This window comes from Cryptosporidium hominis (genome assembly GCF_000006425.1).
Source record: "Cryptosporidium hominis TU502 chromosome 8 CHRO018111, whole genome shotgun sequence".
NCBI lineage: Eukaryota > Apicomplexa > Conoidasida > Eucoccidiorida > Cryptosporidiidae > Cryptosporidium > Cryptosporidium hominis.
The window spans coordinates 1-14,935 of NW_667433.1; the positions used below are offsets into that span (position 1 = coordinate 1).

Genomic DNA, 14,935 nt, shown 5'->3' on the forward strand with positions numbered 1-14,935 from the left:
AAATATCTAATTTGAATTAATATGGCCTTATTCAGCAGTTCCAACAGTTCGAATATCATTCCTACCATTTTCTTTAACAGCAATATACCTTCTACCTCTACTTTCTACCCTATCATCTCCGGGTGCTTCAGATTCTTCAGTTTCTTCATCATCATCAAAAATAAATTTACCTTCTTGAGAGTTGTTCGAGGTAATACCTTTTAAAGATTTTCTTTCTTTAGAAGGTACATTTGATTCAACTTTAGCAGTGAATTTTAGAGTATCAAATGCAGTAGTAGGTAAATGCTCTGATTCATATTCAGTATTTTGAGTAATAAAAGCTTCATTAGGACTTTGTGTTTCAGTTGAAGTAATAGAAGGCTCAATATTTGTTTTAACAACAGTAGAATTCACTAGTCTCTGGGTTGCCTTTGATAACTTTTCTAGATTGCTCTTTTCAATTACAAATTGGCCATAAACTTGAGGAATTCCTTGCCATCTAATGAAGTAATAGTAAACAGCGGCAATAACATAGTCCATTTCGTTCCACTTTCTTGTATTATACTTGATATTTGTTAAAGTACAGTATCTGGTTTTTTCAACAGAATGAACCCAAGTCTTTAAAGGAGATTTCTTCCAAAGTGAGTCTGGATACTGCTTCCATGCTGCCCTAGTCATTGGTTTCTTCTTTTTTTCTCCTCCATATGTTTGTTTCCCAAAATCTAGAAAGCGGAAGATTTTCTGCTTTAAATCTCTAAACCATTTCTTAATACCATTCTCCTTGTAATTTGATCTTTCTACATTACCAAGAAGATATTGTAATTGCCTTTCATAGAGAATTACTGAGAGACCAAAAAGTCCTTCAGGAGAAAGTAATAAATTGGGTGAAAGTTTCTCTAGAGCTTCAGATGAAAGTTCATACTTTTGTAACTCAATATGTTCATAAATATTTCCAAGATACTCAATTGAAGAAGGAATTCTCTCCAGATTTACAGCATTCTCATTATTGCTTTCCTCTGGTGGTAAAGTCGTACTTTCTGAATGTATTTTCCATCCAGGTTCACAGTAAACAACATTGGGATTTCCAATACCTTTACATCTTTCTTTAGAAAAACATCTTCCTTGAAAGAAGTCTCTCAAAAATGGCTTAATTTCACAATTTGGACAGTAATACTTCTTCTGAAAAGCTGATAAGGTATTTTTTCCACTATAACCTTTACGTTTTCCTCTAAACTCGATATATTTTCTAATAACAGCCAATGGATATAAATCATATAATGCGACTTTATCCAATGGAATATTTAGAACTTTACTTTCCTGTCTTGTAATCCAAGATCTTATTTGAGAAACTGTTACTACAGGATGTTGATATGAATATAGTGGACCCCAAGGAAATAATGGCTGGCTATCCAGATCTTTTGGTTGTCCATTAAAGTTTCTCATACTAGACAAAGAGAAGAAATAAAGCATGATTGAAGTCATTGTAATTGTCTCTCCATCTGCTCCTGTTAAATCTATGCTAGTACTTGTTGGTACTCCATTTGTATAGTTTGGATCCTCTGGATTAAGTGGGTAGAACAAGCTTGATAATACTTGTGGTACCGTTCCTCTCTTCATTGTTGTCATGGAGAGATAAATATTCTCTCCAATAGTACCTGCTAAGCTTCCAAACAATGTCACACCTGCTCCAGCAATGAGTGCAACATCCACTGATCCCAATGATCCACCAGATACTAACACAGCTAATAGCCCAATTACAAAGCACAATAAAATTACTTTTCCTTTCATTCTAATATTTCCTTATAACTCAAGTTGTACTTTCTTTTCACAAAATTATTTATATTTTAATATTGCTTTTTTAGAAGTTCCTTTGTAATCAATCTACGCTTTAAATATATTTATATGCATAAATACAAATATTAACTTTAATTTGTGTAAGCAATAAAATGCAGCTTCTAGTGTAAACCCCACTAATTTCTTTCTTAACTCCTTTCAAAAATTTTATTCCAATGTCTCCATTAATATTCGCTCGTTATCATCTATTATATAATTTTTATTATTTATTGTCTATTTAATACATTGCATTTATGCATTTTTTAATTCGATACCTATTAATTAATTTAATAGGTTTATCTACCCCTCCTTTCTTTGTTGTACTTAATTTCAACGCATTTATTTATCTATTGCACATAATAAATTACATTAGCTATAAGCTTGACAAAATTTATGTCAAGTCTATTGTTAATTTTAGATTAAAACTTCATTCCTTTTATTCAAATATAATTAACAGTCATTTCTTTAATTCATTAACTCGAAATAATTAAATGGGACTAACCGCCCATTCTTCCCGCCTAACGTAATTTCTGTTAGAAGTGCATGTAATGGGGGGGAGGGGAAGGAGTATGTTAATACTTTCAATTATTAATATTATCTCATGATTAAAAATCAATTGTTTTTTTTATTTTTTGCAAGTTTCTTTTTTTTATTCTTTCCTTTGTCTTCGCTTTTTTTCTCGTCTAACTTTCTTTTTTTACCTTTGTTCTTTTTTTTATCATCATTTTGTTCTAATTCTAATTGTTCGGATGATTCTTTCGTCTTTTCACCATCGTCTTTAATGTTGGTTTTGTTTACATCAGATTCAGAATTTGATTGGAGAGCCTCTTCAGCAGTTTCTGTACTATCTATAGCTTTAGACTCTTTTTTAGAGCCTTTCTTGTTTTCAACAAAAGATCCGTCTTCTTGTGAATACTTTTTGATTTTTAGAGGGTTAAAACTGTACAATTTGCTAAATTTGGAAACTTTCTCCTGGTATTGTCCAAATACTACAGGAACTCCGAGATCTCTTGAAAATGTGTTAAGTACTACTCCGATTGAATAGTCATACACATTCCAATTAAGTGAATTATACTTACTTTTCTTAATTTCATCAGAATATACTGCATAAACAACTCTTTCAAATGATTGGAATGGACTGTGTTTCCACATAGAGTCTGGAATCATTTTCCAAGGTGCAATTCTAATTCCATTACGTTTTCCATGTCCTAAGGAAGCAATATCAGTAACTGCTGCATAAGATCTCTCAAATACTCCAAGAGACTTTCTGAACTTGCTTGCATCATAGTTAATTGGATCAATTGACGAAATATCATATTGCCTTTCTCTCCAGTAAAGTATTAAAGCAAGAGCAAGTTGTTCTATCTTCCTATTTTTGTATGTAACATTTTCTTTTGAGACTACATACTTATTTTCCATTACTCTCTCCAAGTAATCATATATAGCAGTAAGCTCCCCCCATGATGTGTCATCTGATGGGGTCCAAGGAGTTTCTTCATAATGAACTTTATTGCTGCCTTTTTTTGCATGTACTGGAGATCTTGATGAAATCGCTCTACGATGTGACACACTAGTCATATCAGAAAGACCTCCTTCAATGGTATTTTTTTTTTTCTCTTTCACCTTCTCCTTCTCCTTCTTCTTCTCCTTCTCCTCCTCTTCCTTTGGTTCTTTTTGCTTTTTTTTATCCTTCTTCGAACTTCCTACCGCATTTGATGCTTTGTTGATTGTATTGGAAATGGATTCTTCCACAACATTAATAGTTTTATCTCTATTTTCTGAAATGAATCTTGCTACTCCAATTGGATAAATATTCCAAGAATCAGCCTCAGTTATGTTTAAGCGTATAAATCCTCCGCCTATCGATGTCAGATAGTCCCTGATTTTCTCAACTTCTTTAATTGGATTGTTTTCTATTTTGAAAGCACCCCATGGAAGCATTGAAGTTTCAACATTAGAATTTGGAGCTTTAGATGCAAACTCTGAAACAAGTAATGAGTAAAAGTACATTAACCCAGCAACTGTAGTTCTTGTTTCTCCATCCCAATTATTTGCATCAATATATAATAGCCTTTCATCCGTTCCATTTTCGAGTACAGGACACCTTTTACTTGCTAAAATTTGTCCAAGAGTTCCTCTATCTGTTTGGGTAAGCATGTAATATACAGCTGTTCCTCCTAAAAGTCCTAATGTTGTGGAAACAGTAACCGAGGCAAAACCATTGGAAAAAGAAAACCATCCAAATAGAATTTGTAATATTAATAAGGCCTGCAACTTCATGGTATCACTAATTTAAAAGAAAATTAAAATATTACAACTATTTATATTTTTAGTATCCAATTTTTTTCGAGCAAAATTGCAAACAAGAGACGTTACCATGTCAGTATATGCCAGGCAAATTACATAAATATTCAACTAATTATTAGAAATTTAATTTTTAAATAACTTATCACTAATTATTCGATTTACAATAAAAATTCTACACATTGTATGTTAATTATTTCATTCTTTGCTTCTCCTTCTTCATAATACAAAAAAATTTTTCTTCAGTGCAATTACCGTTATCCAGGATTGCATACATGCAAGATATTTATTAAAGAAATATTAATTCCCGCCCAACACGTAGCAATAAAAAAATAAATTTATTGCAATATTACATACATTAGAGTTATTCAAAGCAATAAGATTATCATTAATGGATTAGTGGAGCAGGTTGCAAATTAAATTAAATTTAAAAATTAAACGAGGGTAGAGATTTAAAAAACAAAATTATCAGATGTTTGCTAGTAATAGGATGTTAGAAATTAACATAAACTAAACTATTATAAATAAGTGTTTTGAGTAATAACTATTTCTGCCTCGTATCTAACTGAATGCGGAACCGGTACATTATATTTCTGTAGATTTAAAGCTTCTCTTTCTAAGAGGAAGTGTTTTCTGCTTACTTTACTAACATATTGCCCATAGAGTATAGGAACTCCAAGTATGATTGAAAAGAAGTGAACAACTGCTGCAATTGCAAAATCAAATTCCGACCATTCAGACGAACTGTAAATATCGGAACGAACTTCTTGTTGATGAGATCCGATAATGAGGTATTCTAAAGTCTTTGAGGGATTTAATTTCCAGTGTTCTTCTAGAATACGTTTCCAAGGTGCCACATTGACACGATTCTTTCCGTGAGCCAAGCCAAAAATATCAAAAAAGCATAAAGTAAACCTTAAAACTTTATCTTTAAACTTGGCAAACGAGCATTTTTTAAAATTAACAGCATCGATGTGATTAATATCGTATTGTCTCTCTCTTAGATATAAAATTAAAGCTAAGGTGAAGTTAACCAGCTTTTCATTCAGTTTGTTCTTTTGACAAATCTCATTTAGAGAACTTTCCTCCAAAGTATTTGTATATTCGTGTATAACTTTCAACTCTTCAATTGCTGTTCTTTCATCTGGAATCCAAGGAACTGAAATATAACTAACCTTAGGATTTAATTTGTTCTTGCAAACTACTGAAAGTCCTCCAATACAATGCTTCCTCCTTATCTTGAAATCAGAAATGACAGATGAGGAAGATTTCAGTTCTTTTGTTTGAAAATATGAATCTAAAGTGGATCTCTGCCCAATCACAGCAGAATATGTTGAGTTATTTTCTTTTACTTCTTCAAAATTGGTTCTATTCCTCTTCATTTCTACAGATGATTCATTCTCTATAAGTGGCAACTTAATATTTCCAGAGGTATCTTGCTCTTTATTGTTAGTTTTGGATTTGTTTTTGGAATCTTTTTTCAATTTTGGATATTTTGCCTTAAATTTAAATTTCCCATTTCGCATAGAGGAGTATTTTTGTATAACAGCCAAAGGATACAATTGCCAAATATCCACATTATTTAGGGGTATTCTGATATATCCACCTTTAAGTGAAACTAAATAGTCGTAAATCCTGGTCATAGCTTGAAGAGGGTCTTCATCCAAATTAACTTCACCCCAAGGTAATGCAGGCATAATTCTACTAGAGTACATTGAATACTTATCATTTAAATTGGGGTTTACTGCTAAGCTAAAATAATATAGCATACACGATGATACCATAATTGTATCTCCATCCCATTTATCAGTCCGTATGCTAAAGGTGTAGTCGCCAGTTCTATCTTTTTGAATGGGCAAATAAATGCTCGCCAAAATCTTTCCAATTGGGCCCCTCCTGGTCTGAGATAGCATGTAATATAGAGAGACAGTCGAGGATGCCACGGAATAGGCTGTCAAACTAGTGCTGACTGATGGAGATGCAGATGCACTATAAAATCCCTCAGCTACATTAAGATTAAGGGTATAAACGCAAATTAAAAAAATAAACAGTGACTTCAAAAAATTCATTCTTTATTACTATTGAAGATTCCTCTACTAAACCCTTGTTTTTTTTCTCTATTTTAAAGTCACTCTAGCTATTGACCATTAGCGCCCTAAACTCCTCAATTATGATTTGGCGGGAAATGCTAAAAGTCATGCATTAATAATTCTTTAAAAAAAATGTTATACATCGAAATTGTTTAATTACGAGACTTTCATGAACTTTGATCCTTTTTACATTGAGTTTTTTGAATTAATCCAAGCAGTATCTACAAGACCTATAAGCATAAAAAAATTGTCCAACAATAATCAATTCTACTATTTTATTTTGTATAGAAAATCATACCTGTTTGTGGATTAGTTCCTAGAGGCCTCCTAAATAACAAAATGTGGGGCTCAGGCCTGAAATTGGTTTGTTTTTAATTGTTTAAATCTTGAAGCTAACTTACTTATGTACCAAGTAATGCTGCCATCCCCTAGATTGCTGTACTCCAAGCATTCTCCACTCTTGCTCAGAAAGTAGTCCAGTAGGTTTTGATTGGATTATTGCCTGAGCCTTTTTCGAAATCTGAAACAAATTAAGTAAAAAAAATCTTAATATTTGGAAGGACGAATCCAAATCAATCCACTTAATGAAATAAAATATTCGTAATTTCGTCCTAGTTTCGTACCTAACTTACAGCTTTTGGTAAAGTTACATGCCTACAATTGCCCTTAATTTTCTTCCTTCAATCAGACGCTTCCTTACTTACCTGTACTCATATACATCATCCTCGTATTTTGATGAATATAAGATGTCATCAGGATAGTTCACCATTTTTACTTGCCCAATAGTTCAGCATTAATAAATATCAGTTATTAATTTATCCGCAGGAATATTCTACACATACGAAAATGAACTGCCTGGCGCCAAAATGCATTTAATTCAGTTAAATTTCGTCTGAAAATATTACTCGTGCTAAAAAAAAGGAATAAAGGGAAAATGTCTAAATAAAACTATTTAAAACATGATCTAATGAGGCAGGGGGGAAACACAATAAACTTAAAAGGCTATACCTAACAATTCTGACTAAAGATACAAACTTGGAGTAAAAACGATGCCCCTCCTGATAAGTGCAATACCTTCTTTAAGCTTTTTCTCAAGGTCATCATTTCCAATAGATTTTGTTGCGCTTGCAACTTGTCTGAGTAGCTCTTCCAGCCTCCTCAGACACCTGATTACGCTTCCTTCGTAAAAGCTTGTATTTTCAAGAATAGATGCAAAACTCTCTCCTTTACTCCACTTAAGAATTATGGGCATAATTTGGGGTCTAAATTTACTCATATATTGTGTTGAATCAATGTTTAAACCCGATTCTAATGAAATCTTTACAATCATTTTGGCAACGTCCAGAATATTATCATATCCCACTGCTAGAGTAGAATCTTCCAACTTTATATCAGGACATTTCTCGTCATATAATAAGGATGATAAAATAGCAACAATATATTCAATTTTTAATTCTTGGAAAAAGACATTGTTGAACAGTAATTCAGTGATTAAAAGTTCATCTGATGTTGAAATTTCACAAGCTATTCTCCCTTTCAATTGTACAATACTATTTTCATCAGTATAATCTAAATTCTTTAAGACCTTTCTCATTCCAAGCAATTCCTTCTGCATAATAGTATCGTATTCGTGTTCCCTCAAATCTTTTTGTATTTCATCTACTCTCTCTTTCAAGTGACGTTTATGAGAGCTAATATATAACAATAACAAAGCTAAAAATGGACATTTGTTTATTAAAATAGACTCTTGTTGTATCTTCTTTTGTAGTTCTTTGAATTTATCTAGTTTATCGCAAATTTGAGAATCTGATGATGCATTTCCAATGTTGATAATTTCATCACCATAGTAGTCTATTAGTGGAATCTTATCCTTGCCAAGATGTTCGAGTACCTTATTTAATGAAATCTCTAATGACATCAAGCCTGGAGTATTTTTATTGGTAATATTACTTCTATTCTGAGGAATATTTAATCGAACAGTACTAATTTCTTGTATTGACGAAACAGTGCAATTAAAAACACAATAATCAGTGTTCTCATTAATAGAGTCTTCAACATTCTTCTCTAACTCTTTAACAATCTTATCGTATACTAGTTTTGGGAAACGCTTCTTGTTTAACAGAACCCTAACATAGAATTTTTCAGAATCTTCCATACCTGTCGAGTTAGAGTTTGAATTTTGTGTCTCACCTTCCTGCTGATTGTTGCCATATTCACTTTGATTCTCAAGATTTTTGTTCTTATTTGGCTCAATTAAAAATCCAGTATCAACCTTTTTGTTCCTGGGGTTTGGATTGCTAAGCAAAACTCCCCAACCTAAATCTAAGTACTGGTTTTGGCTAAACCCATTTAAAACATTCATATAAAATATATATTTTGGATCTTTTAAACCTGGTTCTAAAGTCCCATTTTCATTTTGAGACTCTAAATTCTGTAAATTCAGTGAATTTGCTTCTTCTTGTTCTAAATATGGTAATCTAATATATACTAGTCTTCCTGGATTAAGGAATCTGTGGATTATCCTAGAATTGATAATGAACTTTTTTATATATTTATTAAGCTCAATCATTTCTGTAAAATGATTGAAAAGAGTGTCTCCAATTCGAATCAATGCCTTTTCTGACTCTATATGATACCCAGTAGCTTTCTCATTCATAATAATGTCGATATCCGCTTGGTTTACTTGAGTCTCAAAACTACAACTCTCTTTACAAAGATCGATAAAATTACTAATTTTACTATGTATTGAGGCTTTATCCCTCAAAAATTCTTTTTCAGAGGGTAACTCAACTTCTAATAAGTTTGAAGGGCATGGATTCTTTGAATAAAAGTCCTTTGAATCAAATAGGTTTTCATTTTTACAAATAACTTTATATCCTGAAAAATGTAAAAAATATGCATAAGCAGTTAAAAGTTCAGAAAAATTTGAGAATTCTGGCAATATCAAGCTTTCCTTGAAAGAACCATAGATATCATCCACTCCTTCAACTTTTCTACTCATAACTACAAATTGATTTCCTTGGGAGTTGCTTTTATTCAAGCTAGTTCTACTTTTTTTAGTAGGACTTTCTGAATGATTTTGTTCTTGATTCGAGTCAATGACTTTAATAATTGGCTCTGAAACTTTGTAATTATCCAAAATGCTCTGAATCCTATTAATTTCTTCGTGTAAAGATACAGTCTTTTTCCTCTTTAAGAATTGTGAAAATGATCGGTTAATCATATATTCAGGATCAGCCCCTTCTAATCTTAAAAGGTTTAAAAGCATATTATATCCAATATAAAATTGGCTATCAATTCTTAAAGGTTGTCCAGTAAGCATTGACTTGATAGCCCATGGATCAGCAAGTTCATCAATCATAGTAATTGTGATACCTCTATCATCAAGGCCTCTTCTTCCTGCTCTACCACTCATTTGAATGAACTCTCCAGAGTTAACAATTCTGTACTCCTTTCCATCAAATTTTCTAAGTGAAGTAAAGATAACCGTTTTTGCAGGCATGTTAATTCCCATAGAAAAAGTCTCTGTAGAGAATAGTACTTTAATAAATGACTCTCCAAAAAGAAGCTCAACTATTTCCTTTACAACAGGAAGTAAACCTCCATGATGAATTCCGATACCCCTTCTCAATAATGGAAGCATTCCAACAACCTGAGGAATATTTCTATCTTCCTCCGCGAGAGTTGCCAAAGCACTATTAAAAATGAAGTCAATACTTTCCTTTTCTTCTTCAGTGGATAAATCAATGTTTTTCAGCGATAATGCATTTAACTCGCAATCTTTCTTTGAGAAGGAGAAAACAATGATCGGAAGATAACTCCTTTCCTGGCACATATTCACAATGCTTTCAAGGTCAACTCTTAGCTGAGCTTTACCTGCATGTTTTTTCTGTTCTTTCTGAGAGCTATTACTCTCAGCGGCAATTTTCAGAGCTGACAACGCCTTCATATAGTTATCTTGTTTGAAAACCTTATTTTCATCCATAACTAAATAAACTCCATTACCTCCTGCCGGGAATATAAAATGTTGTAGAGGAACAGGTCTGTAATCTGTGTATACAACGTGACAAGGTTGATGTTTTGTCCTACAAATCCACTCCGCAAACTCTAAATGATTTGGAATGGTAGCGGACAAAAACACTAGTCTTACAGTATCTGGCAAAAGAATAATAGACTCTTCCCAAACAACGCCTCTTTCTTTATCTCTCATATAATGGATTTCATCAAAAATTACCCAGGCTATTTCTCTTACTAATTCGCTTCCTCTATAAAGCATAGATCTAAGAATTTCAGTAGTCATTACCATAATTGACCCAAGTGGATTTACTGTGACATCTCCAGTAAGAAGTCCCACATTATTATCACCAAACGTAGTTCTTAAATCTCTGTACTTTTGATTACTCAAGGCCTTAATAGGAGATGTATATACAACCCTCTGATTACTCTTTAGAGCCATTGCAATAGCATACTCTGCTACACAAGTTTTCCCTGCTGAAGTATGTGCTGAAATTAATACACTTTCTCCTATTTCCAAACAACCTATAGATACAGCCTGAAAAGTATCTAGTTTAAATGAGTATTCCTTTGCAGGAATTTTTTTTCCATTCTCATCATACTGAACTCTAAGCTTAGAATCTGTTGGAGCAACATAACCGCATGGCCTAATACATTCATGTACGCAATTCGTCCCTGACTCATATACAATATGTTCAACTTTCATGCTCTCATCGAATCTCGTGTGATTAGCAACGATATTCTCATTTTCATCAACCAATTCCTCTAAATTATCATCATTTTTGCTGTCGACTCTGGCTTTCTTTTGAGTCTGAGGCGAATAATCAAATGATCTTTCTTCCCTTTCCATTTTCGCTCCTCCTTAATCGGTAATTATTATTAACCTCAATAAATAGAGACTCAATAATTAGCCTAGCCTAGGGTAAATAGTAGTCTAGACAATAGTGGCTGATATCCAAACGAATAATAATTATTGGATAAATTTTTGTCAATTTTTTTTAATTTTTGATTTAAAAATGAAATTGTCAAAAATTACAAGTAATGCGCCGCCAAAATTGCTACCCCGCCAAATACTTGTGTTCTACCGGTACATTATAGTGATTGTCAAGTATTGCATGCAAAAATGCATGAGAAAATGATAATTGATAATTTAACTAAAATTATAAATGAGAGATAATTGCTTCCTTTTTATTTTATAATTGATCTAAGAAGGGATTTTTTTAAAAAATTTTTATCGTGTAAATTTAACATGAAAGAGTCAGTAATGTTAAATGAATTAACTGATTTTTAAAGAAAAATTCAATTAAACTAATCGAATTAAATCATTTCAATATTATGGGAAAGTTGTAATTTAACAACTTTTCAAATATGGATTTTATCAAATATATTATTGGCATATAAATTAATACAACTATCCAAACCCACTAAAAATGGTCCAAATAGCAATCATTTACCAGAAACAAATAAATATTTAAATCTAATAATATATAAAATAACTTCAAATCCATTAAAAAAATGATAATATTTTGGCGGGAATATATTTGTGTGAATTAAAGTCTTGTCCATTATGTCTTGCAGGGTCATTTTTGCCCACTAAATTGAATGCATGGTACTAAATAGCCATTGGGATTGATGAATGTATAAAGAAAAGAATATTCTGGTTAACTTTTGATAAGATAATAAATTTGTTTAAGATAGATGATTTCCAAAATCAAATTCTGTTTTATTTTTATTTGTATATTTTTAGTATTTTGCAAACTTCCATATATTTCAAGATGTGAACAATTGGAATCTGAAGAAATTCCTACTGGGGAGGATGAATTTGGAGAGGTTGATACTGGAATCGTATCACAAAAGGAGTTTAGAAAGATAATGTCATCTAAGCCAAATGATGAACAGGCAAAAGAACAATCGAGCTCAAAATCTGGGGAAAGTAAACCCGAAGAGTCGAATCCTGATAAAACAAAACCCAAAGAGCCTAAACCTGATGAAAACAAACCCGAAGAGTCTAAGTCTGGTGAAGCAAAACCCAGAGAATCTAACTCTGATGAAGCAAAACCAGAAGAATCTAAGTCTGATGAATCAAAACCCGAAGAGACTAAACCTGATGAAACCAAACCAGAGGAGGCCAAATCTGAGGAAGCCAAGCCTGAAGAGAGTAAACCTGATGAAAACAAGCCCAAAGAGTCTAAGCCTGATGAAACAAAACCTGAAGAAACGAAACCTGAAGAAACTAAACATGATGAAGAAAATTCTGGCAAAGGTAATTCTACTGAGCCAAAATCGCTTGAATCTGTTGAAAGTTCAAAGGATGATTTGAAAAAGGAAGATAAATCTGAAGATAATAGTGCAAAAGAATCAACGGAAGAGAATTCAGCCAAGAGCTCAGATTCTGAAGCTGATGCCAATAAAGATTTTTCTAGCTCAGAAGTTGCTCAGGAAGAAGACTTGGCATCTGAATCTACTGATAATCTGAACGATCAGACAGGAAATAGCGATGGAGCAGAAAATACTAGTGAAGAAAAATCTAGTGAAGAGAATGATGAAAAGTCAATGAAAACAGATACTAACGATCAATCTAATAGTGATGTAAAAAATGATGAAGTTAAAAACGAGGATTCAAAAAATGATGCATCATTATCTGATGCTTCAAAAGATACTTCTAAAGAAAGCAGCAATAATTCAGAAATCAAAGCAAATGGCGATGATAAGTTAGAAGATAATGTCGAGAAGACAATACAAGAAATGAAGGATAAATTGGGTGTTAAACCAGAAGATGAGACTATTAAAAGAGTTGATGACCAGTTTATTGTTATTGTTAAGAAATTAAAACAGAAGAGTAATGAAGTTCCAACAGATACTAAAGATGTAGAAGTGAAATCCCACGATACAACTGACAAAAATCCTTCTGAAAAAAATAACGAGGAAAAATCACTATCAAGTGAAAATCAAACAGAACCAACCAAGGAAGAAAATAAAGATGAAAAAAAAGAATCTGAAACTGAAACTGAAAACCACGAACAAAAATCTAATGAAGAATTAATAGAAAAGTTAAAATCATTATCTAATAATGATAAAAATGAAGCAGCTGACGAAAAAATTAAAAAGATCAATAACTTATTAGAGGTTAGTGAAAGTGATGAGAAGATGGAGAAGCTAATTCAAGAAAAGAAGGATTATGATGCTAAGAAGGAAGAAAAAGAAAAACTTCCACTCCAGAAGAAGAAAAAATGGTATGAGAAAAGAGATCCAATTACAGGAGAATTACTTTTCGATGCAGAAGCACTATCTAGAAATATTACATCAACTATTACAGCAAAAAGAAGAAAAGGAGTATTCAGTAAGTGTGTCGAGTTTCATGGCCAAAAAGAAAACTGTGAATCTTCAAAAAATTGTTTCTATGATTCAGTCTATGAAATGTGCTTATTTGACTGTACTTTACTAAATAAAAAAGATGCTTGCGAAGAATATTTAGAATGTAGATTTGATTTTGTTGTTCCAAGAAAAGCGTGCGTAAACGATTGTTTCCAAAGTAGGAACTTTGCAAAACAAGAATTAAATGGGATAATGAGAGGCTGTATGTGGTGCACGCAAGAAGTTATGTGTAATACACTTTCCAGTTTGCAAAGGAAAAAGTTCCCAGATGCATCCCAAAGAGAATTCGACTGTAACTGGCAAATACAAAATGGTTTAGAAAATAATGATGAAAATGTTGAAAATTCACTTTGTGTCGATAGAAATTTGGGAAGATCAATGACTGATAAGGATTTGATTGCAGCAACATATATTTCAACCCAAACTAAATTAGTACATGAAGCAGCAGAAAGAATCAAGGTACAAATGGTTAATAGTGGTGAAACTGAAGAGAGTGCAAATTTGCATGTTCAAAACATTAACTTACTTAAAATGAATATTTGTTATCCTCCAAATATTCCTTACTCCCAAGTAAAGCCTGAAAAAAAATACTATTTGAATGATGAAGTTATTGAAGTAGATTGTGATGATGGATACAAAATTACTGGAGCAAACAATCAACTACGTTGCGAAAATGGAATATTTTCACCAAAAGTATATTGTATTGCTATGAGAGAAATTGAGAGGCAAAAAAGTTCTATAAGCAAACATTTTAATAAGATCCTTAATTTGTTAATCAACTCAATTACAGGAGGTGGTGAATGGATTAATGTTGGTATTGAAAAGATGAATGAATCTAAAGATCAAGAAAGAGGCGAATTTCCAGATGCTTTAATGGATGAAAGTGAAGAAAAAACTAATGATGAGAATAAAAACACAAAATCTGAAGAAGAAATAGATAAAGCATCTTCCAATGATACTACTACCACTACTAGTACTACTACTTCCACCTCCACTGCTTCTATCAGTGATAAGGATACCGAAAGTACTACAAAAGAGGAATTAGGTAAAGAATCAGATAATAAAGAAGAAGAGAAAGGAATAAAAGTTAAAGATACAGATGAAGAAAAGAAAAATAACGAAACTGACAATGAGAAGGATAGTTTAAAATTATTAGAAGTTTCATCTGAATCTGGTGCAACAGGAAAGAATATTTTATTGGATAGGGTTACAGGAGCTCCAATTTTAGTAAAAAACGACTAAAACTATAATAATTATTGTATTTACTAGCATATTAAAATTGAAATTTCTGATTAGAGGGTAATTTTCAGCTCTAACTAAAAGAGAATAGGTACTTTTTG

The 14,935-nt window shown here is 32.2% G+C and overlaps 5 protein-coding genes across 5 annotated transcripts; 1 reads left to right on the forward strand and 4 right to left on the reverse strand.

The window, feature by feature from the left end:
* Positions 1-27: 27 nt before the first annotated feature.
* Chro.80290 (hypothetical protein) lies at positions 28-1,767 on the reverse strand. The annotated part of the gene is made up of 1 exon (XM_662849.1): positions 28-1,767. One exon carries the CDS (start codon positions 1,765-1,767, stop codon positions 28-30), a length of 1,740 nt encoding a protein of 579 aa, XP_667941.1.
* Positions 1,768-2,424: 657 nt separating this feature from the next.
* On the reverse strand, positions 2,425-4,092 carry Chro.80292 (hypothetical protein). The annotated part of the gene is made up of 1 exon (XM_662850.1): positions 2,425-4,092. One exon carries the CDS (start codon positions 4,090-4,092, stop codon positions 2,425-2,427), a length of 1,668 nt encoding a protein of 555 aa, XP_667942.1.
* A 542-nt stretch (positions 4,093-4,634) lies between these two features.
* On the reverse strand, positions 4,635-6,185 carry Chro.80293 (hypothetical protein). The annotated part of the gene is made up of 1 exon (XM_662851.1): positions 4,635-6,185. The coding sequence occupies one exon, from the start codon at positions 6,183-6,185 to the stop codon at positions 4,635-4,637; it is 1,551 nt and encodes a 516-aa protein (XP_667943.1).
* Positions 6,186-7,227: 1,042 nt separating this feature from the next.
* Positions 7,228-11,070, reverse strand: Chro.80294 (ATP-dependent RNA helicase; ATP-dependent RNA helicase). The annotated part of the gene is made up of 1 exon (XM_662852.1): positions 7,228-11,070. The coding sequence occupies one exon, from the start codon at positions 11,068-11,070 to the stop codon at positions 7,228-7,230; it is 3,843 nt and encodes a 1,280-aa protein (XP_667944.1).
* Positions 11,071-11,918: 848 nt separating this feature from the next.
* Chro.80295 (Sushi domain) lies at positions 11,919-14,837 on the forward strand. Its single annotated transcript, XM_662853.1, has 1 exon — positions 11,919-14,837. One exon carries the CDS (start codon positions 11,919-11,921, stop codon positions 14,835-14,837), a length of 2,919 nt encoding a protein of 972 aa, XP_667945.1.
* Positions 14,838-14,935: the final 98 nt, after the last annotated feature.